This window comes from Catharus ustulatus, chromosome 3 (genome assembly GCF_009819885.2).
Source record: "Catharus ustulatus isolate bCatUst1 chromosome 3, bCatUst1.pri.v2, whole genome shotgun sequence".
Lineage (NCBI taxonomy): Eukaryota > Metazoa > Chordata > Aves > Passeriformes > Turdidae > Catharus > Catharus ustulatus.
This window is the reverse complement of record NC_046223.1, coordinates 9,274,901-9,290,171: the sequence shown is the minus strand read 5'-3', so window position 1 is coordinate 9,290,171 and position 15,271 is coordinate 9,274,901. Positions and strand designations below refer to the sequence as shown.

Sequence of the window (15,271 nt, the reverse complement as noted above, 5' to 3'; positions counted from 1 at the left end):
GACCTTTTAAAGGCTATCTAGTCCAACTCCACTCTGCAATGAGCAGGGACACCTTCAGCTAGAAGAAAATATATCAGAAATAGAAGACATGTTGGCCTTAGCCCAGCTGGTTATAGCTGGGTGGCTTCAAGACATAAAAATAGACGTACGAACATGAAGTTTCACAGTTTCTGCAGTTTTTTATCATACTGTCATTATCAGGTGATATATAGTTATCACCATATCTCAGTAGCTCTGGAAGAAGGAATTCTAAAGGACATGATAGCAGAATGGAGACTGTGGGAAGGATGAAACACTTGGCAGTGAGTTCCTCTTTGAGCTGAGCTCCAAGTGTGGTGGCAGCAAGGCAAACCTGTGTTTGTCAACTCAGTTAAATGTATATTCTGGGTAAGAATTCTGTATCACTCCTACTTACTGATTTTTATTTTATTGCATTAGAAGCAAGGATATTAATCTTGCTCCATGCAAGAGCTCTTATATTGCCTTGCTTTCAGTTTAAGAACACATTTTTATTCTCAGCATGTTGCTTCCTCCCTGTCAATATTTCAGCTTGATCACTAACTTGTGAACCATAACTGGTGAGAATCAGCTCTAGGCTGATAAAAGGAATTCCTACATTTTTCTGTCTCTCAGTTTACAAAAGATACTTTTTACTAAGACAGGAGGGTTACACCAAAAAATAATCATAAACTAGATTTACATTTTTACAGTCAACAGAGAATGTGATGCATACATTATAGACCTAACCCAGGTAAAAGGGTATTATATCAAAAGCTTGTTGTCTTCCTTTACATGCAGTCAACTCTGTAGTGGGTTTTTTAGTGCACCATGGAGAATACCCAGCATCCACTGACAGCTTGAAATATCTCTAGAAAATCTGGCTCTTCAAAAAAAAAAACCAGATCAGAACAAACTATAACCAAAAAAATAGTCCTTTTAGGAAATATAATGAGCAAAAGAAGGATAGGGAAAGCTATGATCACAACACAAAGGGAGTTATTTGGGATGGAACTATATCATCTTCTGTGCACATATTGCCAGGAGACAGCTGAGATACTGCCACTACAAGAGAAAGTGTAGTATTTTTTTTAGGTAGAATCCAGTATCATTGCTCATAATTCTGCAATGGCAAACAAAACTGGTTTACTAAGGCAGGTTCTCCTGTTAATTTTATGTCTCCTGATAAGAGAGACATTTGTCTTCTGATGAGCACAGCTCATTGTTCTCTCTCTTTCATGAGCCTTCAACCCAAGTGATCTCAAGGGCCCTTCTGATCTTAATACTGCAAATTATTTCTTGAAGAGGATCACAAACATTCCTGAGGGCAAGGTAATAAAAAGGTAATATGCCCAACACTCTGAGTATGAGATTCCAATCAAGCAAAAAAATAGAAAAGAAAAATTCCTACTCCAATATTTAACATTCAAATAGAAGGTTAATTCCAGCGTAACTCCACAAATTAAAGCATAGGGCAATATGACAGTAAGGTAATTCAAAGGTATTTTATATGCCAAATAGCAAAAAATCCCCATGATTATGATTTAAAATCTGCCTATCTTGAAGGCTAAAATAACTCTAGTTCAGTTGTCATGCTTCCACCTTTTTTGCTACTTTTGAACAAGTTCTCCATTGGAGGAGGAAGACACAAAAATTACATGGAAATTTTTCTGTGTTCAGAGTTTATATCTGCTACAACCAACATTAGTAGAAGAGGGATCAGCCAACTATAACACATCAAGGTGGCTGCTAAAACTGTCACACACCTAAGAAAGATTCTCCTCAAGACCGAAGTGTTTAAGGGGATCTTTATGGAAACACCAGATAAATGAAAATCACAAGAAGAAACACAGCCTGTGTAAGATGACTTTAGAGGGACTCTGAACTCATCAGAGGTTTGTACAGTTCATAGTACAAAATTGAGCAGACTCAGAAGGAATTTGTGACAAGTCTTCCAGTGTTATTGCAGAACACTGCTAATTTTATGAGTGGAAACATGAAGATGACTATAATCCCTCTGTTACAGGCAAAACATCTGAGGTTTAGCATTTGAGAAAGCTTTAGATATTTCACTACATGTCACAGCTGTAGATTTAATTATCATGTCACAAAACATGGTAAACTAGATGTGCTGCTTACAGCGAACTGGTGATGAAGAGCGGGAGAATTTGGCACAAGTAAAAGGAAGAAATAATTTGGATGGAAAGGTGAGTAATTGTAGAGCTCCCATACAACCATTCCAGATGTTCTGGGTAATTTCAGATCTTGTCGATACAGAAACCCATCTATAATCAGCCAAGAGGAGGAGGCTCATTCCCTATGGCAGTAGGGGGCAGCTAGGGCTGTCTTGGTTGCACGACACTGAAGAGGTGGAGACAAAACCATGCAAGGTTGGTTTGTTTGGGCTAATTTCTTTTATTTTTCAGTTGTGGCACACATATTTCCCCCAACTGTCTGACAGTGTACAGGTTAAACAGATTATAGGATGATATTGGGTGTCTTTTACAAAGACTACAGACTGCTCCTAGAAGGAGCTGGAAATGTGGAAATAAACAAGGAGGCTCCTGGATCATATTAGTCCATCTGAACCACTACAGTTCAATCACAGCTATAATAATGACTATACATGACTGACCCAAGAGACATTCCAAATCCAAAACAATAATTAAATTTGTAACACACCAAAACAGATAATGTCAGCCAACCTGGGGAATATTTACAGGTTCAGGCTCTTCCATTTTGACTGCAATGGCCTATGAAAAGCATCTATAAACTGACTAGGAATAAACACAGTATGCAGAGAATATACAATAAAATCAATACCAAAATATTGCAGAGTGAACATCAAAGAACCTTGAAATAGGGTGGAAGTTGGATAATTTGTGCAACTGCATTGTGTTCCCAAGTGACTGGTTTCAGCACAAGCATGTACACACCATTCTGCCCCAGAACTCAGATTATTAAAACTGTTACCTTATTCACACCATCTGCCATTGCCTGCAGTGTTAACTCTCTCGGTCCATCCACAGTCTTCCCATTATCAGTTGGTCCCCAGCTGGCACTATATATATCTATGACTTGAGGCATATGACTGATGGAGGAAGCCTCAATAATGTCTGTCATAAACGGCTGGTCGAGCATTCGAATACCTGTAGTTTTAATCAACATAAGCATGAAATATGCATTACACAGCATAAAATGTATTCTCAGCACCTGCAGAAGGCCCCAGTTACAGGTATTTTAAGTATCTGGCAATTTCACCCATTCTGCATTTGACATTCCCATTTCAGTAGGGTATGCTTACCCAACAAGATGCCACTATTAAACAAATGAAAAATGAAAACAATGAAAAATAACTTTATTGCTAGTTTTCTAATTACTCAGTATTTTCCACCTACTCTTGAGAATACTTTAAAAATACCATAATTCAGCAATCTCAGAAATTCATAGTTTAAATAATATCAGTGGCATTTAAAATAATATTTTGTAAGCTAGCAAAAAACAATAAGGCCCCCCCATCTAACTTTCATTCAATTTTGTGTTCACATGTCATTAGTTTATCAAGTACTTTTTTTATTTATTTGAGTGCATCTCCAGAATATAATCAGAGGAGGGAAACATGCTACACAGCAATTTCCTCAAAAAATATCATTCTGTCAACATGCAGACACAATAGCAAAATATAGCATGTGAAGGAAAAAAGCAAACCAAAACCCACTTCCTTTAACCCATTCTGCAGTAGAAGTTATGAGTTTAAATGATGCAATTGCAGGACATGTCCATTTCATAAAACCTTGAAGTGCTGACTCTAAGCAAGCCAGAGTGCAACAGAGACAAGTGCAAGTCCTTACATCCATTGTGCCCCACACATAGGACAGCCATCTGTCACTTGGCCTCTGGATGAGACCTGAGTAACCAGAGATTCATTCCAACCTTAACTTGTATCCCTGAGTTGAAGTTCAGCTTTTCCCAATGGTTTAGGACACAGATGAGACAGAAATCAGTAGCACAGTGCCAAACAGTGTGATGGCAATAAGGACCCTGACTTAGAAGCCAGTGGCTTTTCTATACTCAATAGAAAAACAGTGTGTCAAATACAAGGTTGGAAAAAAGGTAGTATAAATCTCAAATAGAAATCAGACCAAAGCTGGTCTTGATGAGCTAACTCGAGCTAGAAATGATGAAGCCAAACTCAATGTCTGAGAAATTGCTTCCCATACTTACAAAATATAGATCTGCACAGAAACCACTGTCCTGGTTTAAAAGACAGGTTTCTGCCAAGGAAGGCAGGAACCCTTCCTGGAATAGAAAGATGACCTCCTCCCTCCAAACTATTGTAGCTTCGAAATTATGGGACTTCCAGGCAAAAATGATGGGAAAAGGAATAACAGTTCTTTACTAGAATATATATGTGTCACAAGATAGATGAGCAGCAACAAAACAATACCAGAAGTTCTCCACCCAGTCAAACCAACAGCATGGACCCTCTCTCTGGAGAGAGGGAGGAGGTAGGGGGCCCAGAGGGTCTCTCCTGGCAAGGGCAGGCGCTGGAAACTCCCAGTCAGCTGGCACCTCCTGCAAGCAGTGAGCTCACCAATGGGCAGCAAGGAGAATTCTGCAGCAGCACCAAGCCCTCTGAGAAGTAACTCAAAACCACAACCATCTCTCCTCCAAGCTGGGCAAGGACTACCAAAAATCTTCCCCTTTCCTGAACAATTTAAATGGCATGTCAAGGCACTTGGTTACTGCTTATGTCTGTTGATCACTGTCCATTCAACATCTCCCTGGCAAAAAATTGGAGAAAATTCCCTAAGAAATCCAAAATTAACTATTTACCCTGAGGAAAGTGGGGGAACAGAGGGAGCCAAACCATCTTCAAGGGAAAAAAGAGGTACAGGAAAAAACCAAGTGACGCACTAGACCTTGTCAATCAACTTCCTGTTCATTCTGCAAACATGGGCTCTGAACCATGACAGCAGAAGACCCTCAACTTTCATGGACTTTCAGTGCCATGGACCACACAGTGGTGTTGCCAATGCACATTGTCCTCAGGCAGGGAAGGCTGCCTGGCATTTCTAAAAACTTGAGGGGATTTTACTACAAGGTGGACAAACACAGAAGATTATTTTAGGCTGTTGATCATCAGAATAAGTCTTCACACCTCTTGATTTTTAAGCAACCAGCTTGAAGTTGTAGAGTAGTATGAATAATATGGACATGGTCCAGACAAAATCTCATGCCTCAATTCAGATTCCTTGAAGAGTAACTCTTGAAAGAATAAATTTTGTGGAATGTCTCATCCCTGAACAAGTTACCCTTACTGAAGAAAGGAGACATTCATTAGACCTGCCCAGTCAGTTACTCTCAGTGATATTTCTTGGGTAACAGCTTAGCAAACATTGCTTGGTGCTCTTCTCTGCTGGAGATTCAGCTCTGTCATGTAGGCAACAGGTGAAATGTAGCCTTCCTCAGATTCTCCTGACACTACAGTGAAACAGGTTCTGGTCAAGCAGACCAGACACTGTGAACCATCTCCAAGAAGCAATGGGTACGTCTGTGCTGATGTCCTGGTGTGGATCAGGGAAATTAAAGTGAAATCCATAACCACCTATCTCTGCCTGCTGTGCCTCATTTCTAATCATGGAAAAGTCTTAAGAGTGGGAAAACTGTATTTCTTCAGATTCAACTAAACTGACATATGGCATTGAGAGCTTAATTCACTCCATGTACTGTATTCAGTACATATGTGCAGAGAAGAGCTCATTAGAAGTAAAAATACCCAACACACCCAAAGTGTGGATGCTGGGTACTAGGTACCACCTGTTTCATTCTCTGCATCTACTCCTATCACTCTGCATCACTGTCAAAACAGAGGAAACCTACAACCGTGGAGATTTACAGCACAGCAGGTCCTGCCCTGTGAGAGCCTAAAGAGTGAAAGCAGCAAGACATTTACCCTTTCAAATGGTTTTTAAGTGCAGTAAGAATTTATACTTTACCTCCTGCAAAATGAGATTTGCCACAAAAGATTCTACAGCTACGCAGGGAAAAAGCACGGAAAATCAGTTTATGAATAGGAGCTGGTATATTGTTGGGGAGGATGAATCAGGAAAACCTTATAAATATGATTGTCTAGCAAAGGATTTTGAGAATATCAAAACCATAAGCAAGATAGAAATGATAGCAGTTTTCAACTGTGTACCTGAGAGCAACAATGTGGATGCTTGAAGGCCTCTTTCCTTTGTTTAGATAATGCCAGATGCCACAAATACCAAAGAGCCAGCAGAGACCCTCTCCAGACATGATAGGAAGGGTCCAAGATAAGGTTTAGAGATAAGAGAGCAGTAAAACATGGTAATATAGTGATTTCTATAGGTTGCATGCAAATGTTAAAGAATTTGTATCTTGTATCAGATTGGTTAGTGGCAATTAGAATATTCAATGTAGAAGACGATTTATTGTATTGTGATGAGAAACTCACTCTCTTTATTCTCTCTCTTAGCTCTTTATTCTTTCTCTTAACTCTCTTAATCTCTTAGCTCTTACCTCTCTTACCTCATCCTCTTACTTAGAACTCCTACCACCCTACACTCTCCTTCTGCCCTGCTCTGAGCTGTGGTTGGCAGCTCCAAGCAGGGTCCTCTTTACCCACGCCCTACACAATAAACTCCAAACTGAATGACCTGCCTATAGAGATCTCTCCGTTTGTCCTGACCATCCTGTCCATCGCCCCCGTAGATATTCCCACAGTATATGAAGGAGCAGAGTTGCTCTTCTGCACTGTTATTAAAGGGTCTGTACAAGGCTCTTGACTGAAAAGGCAAAGCCATGGAAAAATTCCTCTCTCCAGCTACTGTGAAAAGTAATAAATACATGGTCCGGTACCAATCTGCAGCCCTGTTGTAGGCAACACTCTGTCTCTGCAGGAGGAGTTCTGCCTGAAGCATGGTGGACCATTTACACCTTGGATTGCTACCATACCTGCCACTTTGGAGTTGTACGCAACTCCCACGCCGCAGATGTTGTTGTTGGCAGCAGCAGATACCTCTCCTGCACACCTTGTCCCGTGGCTGTGAAAAGGAAGGCAGAGAGACCAGATGAACCCAAGCTAATGCACATGCTGAGCTGACCTGGATCACTGTGAGCTTGTTTTGCCTCAGTCAGCTCCCAGTGCTGCAGAGGAAATCCATTCCATGGCAAACTGTTGAGTGCTGAATACTGGGATGAGTTCATTCTTTCCTGAAGCAGGCAATATCCAGTTCCCCCACTGCAGGATGAGTGATGCTTGCTCTGAGATTAACATGTACCCTTATACTGCACTTAATTCTTAAGTTATTCAGGTTTTTTTGTTTCAGTTTGTGAGACAGGTTCTGCCACGTTACCAACTCTTAGTAGAAACAGCTCCTGACAGAACACTGTAAATGTAAGATCAATACTAATTCCTTTATTTTTGTGGCTTGACAGTGTGACACCCATTACTTTGAACATTATGGAACAAAGTCTGGTTGCCTTCTTGCTGTTTGAACATGTACAAGGAGCATATCCCTGCCCACAAAAGAAATGCTACAGGAAGAGGTGGGTGCAATACCAAGCTGAAGTAGCAGAAGGGAGCTACAGTGGTCACTGCACTCCTCAGCAGGAGAGCTGCACCATGGCTGGCCAGGCCCAAAGCTGTGAGACCTAAGGCATGTACATCCCTCTCATTCAGTGCCTAATTCCCAAAAGACCTGAGAAGGTGCTTCAGCTCATAGACCTACTGCTTTCTGCTCAAGGACAAAAGCCTCCGCTCCGACACAGAGGTCCAGGTTTGGGCTGACACATGGTATTTCAATAATACCTGGAATCTATGAAGTGCTTTCCTGCTCTTCAGGGACTCTTTAACTGGCAGTGACTCCTGCAGGAAGGGAGATTGCACTTTCCTTTCTCCTAATTCATCATAGAAATTAATCTTAAGAGAAGTACAGACAACATAACCTAGTTTTTTTAAAAAAGCATAGTAGCAGGGAAAGTACTGAAAAACCTACGCTACTGTCAGGGTTTTTTTAGTCTAAGATGTTAAATCAATATATTAATCCATCCTACAGCTCACATCAATCCACTCTGCACATTGAAACTGCTGTTGATCCTACAGCATGCTAAGGATTCATGCAATTCATAATGCTGTATTATAAAGGTTATATATTAGATTGACCACCCTGGGAGGCAGCAAAACTGTTTTAATCATCTTTTTCTCTCTCTCCCTTTAAGAGTATCTGGCGAAGATAAGTATAACATTAATAAAAAGGTAAGAAAGAAGCAAGATATACTTTTCCCTGCTTTACTTGGGAGAATATATTTTTAGAGGCAGTTCCATAAAGAAATATGACTGAAGATTTCATCCGCTTCCTTTCACAAAGGAGGTAGAGAAGTAAGCAATACAAATGTCTTATTCAGAAATTGCTATCAACAAAGAAACAAGAAGATATTCCCTCATGTTCTCGCTCAAGGAAATGTGACAGAAACACAACCTTCATTGGTAGGTGCTATCAATGCTAGGCATTCATTATGTAGCCACCTATGGGCCAACTACAAGCCACAGAGAAGAATAAATGGTTTTGTTCAAAATGGGATTGACTAATGCTGGGTTGTAAAACATCTGTGATGCTGCCAGATTACAGTGAGAAAAACTGTATTATGTCCTTCCTGACAAAAAAGTTTTACCAGAAGGTCGTCTCCCTCCAGAGTTGTGGCCCAAACAATGGAGTCTGTAAACAGGCTCAGAATTTCAATATTGTGCTGCTGACTAGAGAGAGAGAAAAAAAAATCCCTTATGAAATAGTGGAAATGCATTTGGTTGAATTATTAATGACAAATAGCAGACTTTTCCAACTCAGCCCTATTTGCTGTTCATGTAACATTGATAAACCCTTTGTGGTTTCTATGAAGTGACTCATGTCACAGGAACAAATCACAGCCTTTCTCTACAGTGTTCACTGCTTCCCTTCAATATTTAAAGCAAGTGGATAGAACACAAAAATATTTTCATTTATAAACAAGCTACTTCAAAGGTAAACCGTATATTAGCAAGTAGAGCAAGTCTTACATAAACTTTACGCAAGTGAAAACACTTTACATAAACAAGCATGAAAAAGTAAGATAGGAGAAGTGTATTTAACTGGAAAACAGTTTTGCAAATTGTATTTTTAAAAATACCTATACTAGCTAAGAAAATTTCACTCTGCTTTGTCTTTGAAAACAATTCTGTTTTAAAATTCACTGTCAGTGGTATTGTATGTGCCTCCCTACTGACATATTTTTGAAAGTGTCAGAGGTGGCACAGATTTTTTATTGAGGTTCCTTTTCATCTGCTTTGAAATGCTTCAGCATACAGCAAAGACCAGGACCCATCCATCGTATCTTCAGCTGTTTGCAGGACTATGCAGAGCTGCAGTCTCAATAGCTGGGACCATCTGCCTTTCTTGATGACTTTAGCTGCTTGCATTGGGCAGCAATTAAACATGCAGAATCAGATGGACACTTGTGGGGCAAAAGCAAACCCCTTCTCACTCACCTGACATTGTCAGCTTCTAAGCATTTGAGTGTTCACAGAAGGGAAAGCATTCTCCTACTTCAGTTTGGATCCATAGCTAGTAAAAGATTCTTATGTCTGAAGAATATAGGTTTCCAAGACAGCAAATAAGTTTTGTCCTGCTAACTCATTATCTGAGCAAGAGAATATACAGAATACAAAGGCCATAGGAGTGGAGATAATTACTGGTTATTTAGATCACAGCAGAAATTTGTAATCTCAATGCTCTGAGGCAGAGAGCTCTCAGACAGGTTGTGCCTTCTGCATGCTCACAACATGAAATCAGAGGGTAATATGGGACCAAGCAATAACTGATTCCTATGGCTACCTCTTCACTGCAGAATGCAGTACATGCCAAGGTATTGAATGTAGTTCAGAAGGAGAGGATGCTCAAAATCAGTCAGTTCCCAAAGTGGTTCTTAAAAAATCACTGAGTTCTGTGCCCCTTGTTTTGGGGAACAGGATTTGATTCAAGCTCCTTCACTGCTCCCACTGCTCCCAGGCTCAAACACAGCTCATTCGATGTTGCACCAAGTGTACACTCACCTGCTGGGTCCCCAAGCTGTGGATCTGAACACAGTCAAACAGTGAGTACAGTAAACATAAGAATAAACCCCTTCGTTTCCAAGCCATCTATGGGCCTTGCCTGTAGCAGCAGCTGAACTGTTTGACATCAATTTCCTGCCTGAGGCACCATCCTTCTCCTCCAAAAACCATCCTGCATGGTTCCGTAGGCCAGTGGCCATTAGATGGAAAGGCCAAAGTGATTCAACCACTCTTACAAAGAACGAAATGGAAAGGGAATCTGTGCTTACAAGCAGAGCAGCTGTGATTAATGAAATATTTCATGCAAAAACCTTTCCTATTTATTCTTAAAGTCTAATGGACACATTGCACATACAGCTGGCAACTCACAAAAGCCCCTTGGTGATCAGTCTTCTGCTTCTTGTTCCACAAATCACTTGAATTGCACACATAGAAACGTATTCTTTACGGAAAAAGGGATATTACGCTATCCTATTTCAAGTCTGATCCTTCTGCACACATAAAATTCGACGGGAGATACATCACTGGCTGTGCAAAATGAAGCCTTTATTTCAGGCTTCTCTCAATAGATTTTCCATGTAAAATAATTTCACGATTATAAGCCGCACCATTTTGACTAAAATTTTGATCCCAACCCAGAAATGCAGCTTACACTCAGGAGCGGTCAATATATGAAAAAAGTTCTGAAATTTCCCAACGTGGAAGTGCAAGCCAAGGTGCTGAGCCAAGCATCTGCCAGTAAAACCCGGGATTACACAATTGTTGCAAATTGGTTACTCTGTTGCACAGCGGGTGGAGGCGGGCTTCGTGCCGGCAGCGCTGGGGGTGGAGGTGGGCTCCCTCCTGCTGGCCCTGTGGCCCGGGGGAGAGGCAGGGAGCTCCGTGCCCACCTCCCGCTGGCGCCGCAGGAGTGGGCAGGCTCCGTCCCCGCCTCCCGCTGCCGCCACGGGAGTAGGCAGACTCCACCCCCACCTGCCACTGCTGCTGCAGGTGCCAGTGGGCTATGTCCCCGCCTACTGCTGCTGGGCAGCACCAGGCCGGGGCAAGGGAGCCCAGCGGCGGCAGCGGCAGCCAGCCCCAAGCGGCCCTGCCGAGCAGCAGCGCTGAGCTGGACCACCTGGCCCCGTCAGCAGCCCTGAGTGGGCCGAGTCTCCCTGGTCCCAAGCCAAGCCAGTAAACCCCGCGATCCTGCGATTCTGTTACTAATTGACAACTTCCTTGCACACGGGTCCTCGCCGCAAACGACAGTGTGGCTTACAATCAGGTGCGGCTTGTAATCATGAAATTACTGTAATCATGCTCTATCCAGATGCACCTGTGTAGCTACACGCAGGGACAGACAGACTGTCAAAGGCAGATGATTGTTACCTACCAGCAACACTAACTGAGGAGTCAGAAGGCATGGCAAGAGCTTACATAGGAGTATGTCAGCTCAATTAACAGAATAGCAAAGAAAGACACAGAGAAAAACAGTCACAGCTACTCCTGGAAAGAGAGGATATGGTGTGCTGGTTTGCATCTTAACCTGCAGAAAACTAAGAATCTTGCATCTGAAAGTGTTCCTGTATTATGAAGGCAGGAAAGGGATGTTCCACTGAATGTGTTGCTCCTGTGATTTACCTTGCAAGACAGAAAATTCCCTGTCTCGCAAAAGAAATCTCAAGGTTCATAGTATCATAGAGTGGTTTGGGTTGGAAGAAACCTTAAAGATCATCTAGCTCCAATCTCCCTGCCATGGGCAAGGATCAGGCCATGAGATCAGGCTGCTCAGGGCCCCACCCAGCCTGGGCCTCAACACTTTCAGGGATGGACATCCCGTTATGATTAAGGTTCATTGACTAACAATGTTACACTTCCTAAAAATTAATTTTTTTATGAAAAGAAAGAACAGTAAAGGAAATCTGCAATGCAAATTCTCCATCGTTTCCCTCCTCCTGTTGCTGACCTGAACTCCCCATTCCCCCAAGAAACAAAAGAAAGTATTGCAGTTCTCTTACAACCAGAATCATGTTGTTCACAATTATTACAGTAATTTCACGATTATAAGCCGCACCTGATTATAAGCCGCACTTCTGGATGTCGGCAACTTTTCATTCTTTGTCCATATATAACCCGCACCTGATTATAAGCCACACGTTACAATACAGAGTGTGATAAAAGCTATCTATTCTATCACCATCTGTTGAGGGTGGGGGCAGTGATCCTTATCTCCACAGGAGACATTCTGCTACTGGGCCATTCATTGAAAGCAGGCGGGGCATTGTTCTTTATCTTTTCACAAGCCATCCCTCCACCAGGTAGTTATTTTCTGCTAATGGCCCATTGAGTCCCACTGTGTGACTGATAAAATTACTTCATCCCATTGGAAGTTGTTCCAGCCGGGGGGAAGAGCCCAACATTTCTTCCCAAGATAAAAACAGAGGTTTTGGGACACTAAGGTAGCCCCTTTCTCCACTGGATTCCAGAGGAAAACCAGATTTCTCCACATCACCACTGGACCTCCGGAGGGAAACTGCAGCCTTCTACAGGAGCACTGCTTCAACTGAATCACATCTGTCACTACAAGAGGACTGCAACCACCATTGAATCAAACTGCTACCAACACCCTGCCTGACGGGGTGTCAGGTTGTACTCTGACTTTGTCAGGGTTTGGAGTTTGTTTCTTTGTAGTACTGTATTTCTATTTTAATTTCCCTAGAAAAGAACTGTTATTCCTAATTCCCATATCTTTGCCTGAAAGCCCCTTGATTTCCAAATTATAATCTGGAGGGAGGGGGTTTACATTCTCCATTTCAAACAGAAGCTCCTGCCTTTCTCAGCAGACACCTGTCCTCCAAACTAAAACAGCAACTTTTCATTCTTTGTCCATATATAAGCCACATCTGATTATAAGCCGCACTTCAGGTTCGGACCAAAATTTTAGTCAAAATGGTGCGGCTTATAATCGTGAAATTACTTATATTGGGTCACAGACAATAGTGCTGAAAGTTAGCCAGGGGCACCTGGGACCAGAGACAATAACCCCTGCCACATCTGGAATGCATGAGGTCTTTTCAAAGAGACTTTGGGATGTAACTATCCCTCTAGGGAGAGTTTACTTTGCAGAAAAGTAAGGACAGCAAACTGGGCCCCACTATAAAATACTTGATAGCAGTAGAATCGGTCTTAACATACTTAACAGAACATACTTAATTTTTCAGAAGTTCCACACTGAAAACAACAAAAGCTACCATTACACACTAAAGCTAAATTTAATTTTCTTCCTTTCAGAGCTAAGTGGTATCTGTCTCCTAAAAAAATCCTTTGCATAAATAAAGCAAGAAAGTCAGCAGACCTTCAGAAACTAAAGCCTTAGTTTTTCTCTGACTTTCCATTCACTAACTGGATTCATACTACTTTAAAAGTGTCACATGTCCTTTCTCAAAGTAAAGTAGAAATCCTACTGAGATCTTGCTTTAGCTGAAAAATTGCAGGACTACAAAGAAGGATATCACAGTTCCTAACTCTGTTTAATCCATTCCAGGAGGCCCTTGTCTGGGGTGGAAGCACAGTTGCTTCTTTGTTGTGTCACTCTGACAGAACTACAATTGATTTCTTTAGAAATAAAAGCAAAAAACCTCATCCAAAACTGAGAGACCATCCAGTCATCCTAAGTTAGAGATGAAAACCACATCAAATGGACCTGAAATATTTTTTGATAAGCACTTGGTCTGAGCCCTCAAATCTTTCAAAAGTTTTCAAATTCTCAGCACTATCGGCAACTTCTGTCCAAGGGACATTTGGAAATTTCACTGAAAATAACCAAAATAATTTTTCCTAATCCAAGCTATAGCCTGCCATGGAACAGATACAGAACTCAGGACACACTTTGTAAAAAACTGTCAAAATATGTTTCCATTCTATGTTAAAAAAAAAAAGTCACGGAATTTAGGAAAAGTAACAGTCACACCTTCTAAAATCTTAAGCCTTTTCTTTTGGGCCATCCTTATTTATACCGTATCTTGAGAACCAGACTTTCTCATACTGAAAACTGGTTAAGTTCAGAGATAAGTTCAGAAGACACTAAAGAAGGAATGAAGTCTTGGGCAATCACTGTACATTCAGAAGTAACACAACAAGACAGCTGCACTGCTGATTCCAACTTTATAAATACAACAAAACAGATTCCACTGTATGTGGACTTCAACTTCTCCAGCAGCTAGAAAAATGCTATCCCTGTACACTATCCTTAAATCAAGGTATTTCAGAATTTAATGTAAGATGTAATTGTTTTTAAACTGGTCATTGTACACCAGACTGCTGTTCTGACTTCTTTGGCTACAATATGATGAAAAGACTTTTTTCCCCAGTCTTTCTTCTCTCCAGCTTACTCTCTTTAAATTTAGCCACCAGATGAGAAGCCAGTTTATACTGGTTTGGATTACTGGACTGTCCTAGGACAGCTGAGAAAGAGGTATGTAGCCATCACTTACCCAAACAATCTAAAAATACAGTTTTCTGGGGCAGCAACTTCATTTATAAACTATAAACTTTTAAAAATGCTGCTGTAAGTAACTTCTAATTTTCAAGCAGCAGTGAGACTGCAGTGTCTACACTCTGATGATTCAATTTAGCAGAAAACAGACATTCCACAAAGATGCAGAGTTTCTTACACAAGTCAAAGTGAAGGGCAAGCTGCCCAAAATCTATTTACCTGTTAAACCAGTCATCTGTATAGCGGGGATAGGGGTAGGGATCATTGCTGCTGAAGTCGTAGCTGGCTTTGGCATTCTGCAAAACACAATGAACACAAGAAATCAGCTGAAGAACAGACATGCAGGGCAAAGTGAAACACAAATTTAATGAGAAGCTGAAAATCAATAGCAAACTTTGCTCTCTCCATTCTGCGAGATGTGTCTGGACAGAAACCAGTCCCTATTGTGCTGTGCCATTCCCCATTTTCCACACCAGCAAGCCTGGGGAACAATGCTTTCTGGCATGCAAAGCCTCCTGTAGATGGTGTGGTTAATTGTGAGGTGGTGTGAGGGCTCAGGTAACTACTGAGGGACTGCTCATCAACACTTACAAGAGTATTCAGGTATTAAACTACTTGGTGTGGCAAAGCAAAGGTTACATCCTATTTTCCAAACAGTGGTGGAAGCGGTAAGACACATGGGTCTT

General features: G+C 41.4%; 1 protein-coding gene across 1 annotated transcript in view; it reads right to left on the bottom strand.

The window, feature by feature from the left end:
* Positions 1-15,271, bottom strand: part of PCSK2 (proprotein convertase subtilisin/kexin type 2) — a 113,353-nt gene that overhangs the window by 19,283 nt on the left and 78,799 nt on the right. The window contains exons 6-8 of the mRNA XM_033054249.2: positions 14,805-14,881; positions 6,979-7,067; positions 2,971-3,146 (exon numbers count right to left, since the gene is read on the bottom strand). Coding sequence (XP_032910140.1) covers positions 2,971-3,146; positions 6,979-7,067; positions 14,805-14,881 — 342 coding nt within the window. The remainder of the gene's footprint in view (positions 1-2,970; positions 3,147-6,978; positions 7,068-14,804; positions 14,882-15,271) is intronic.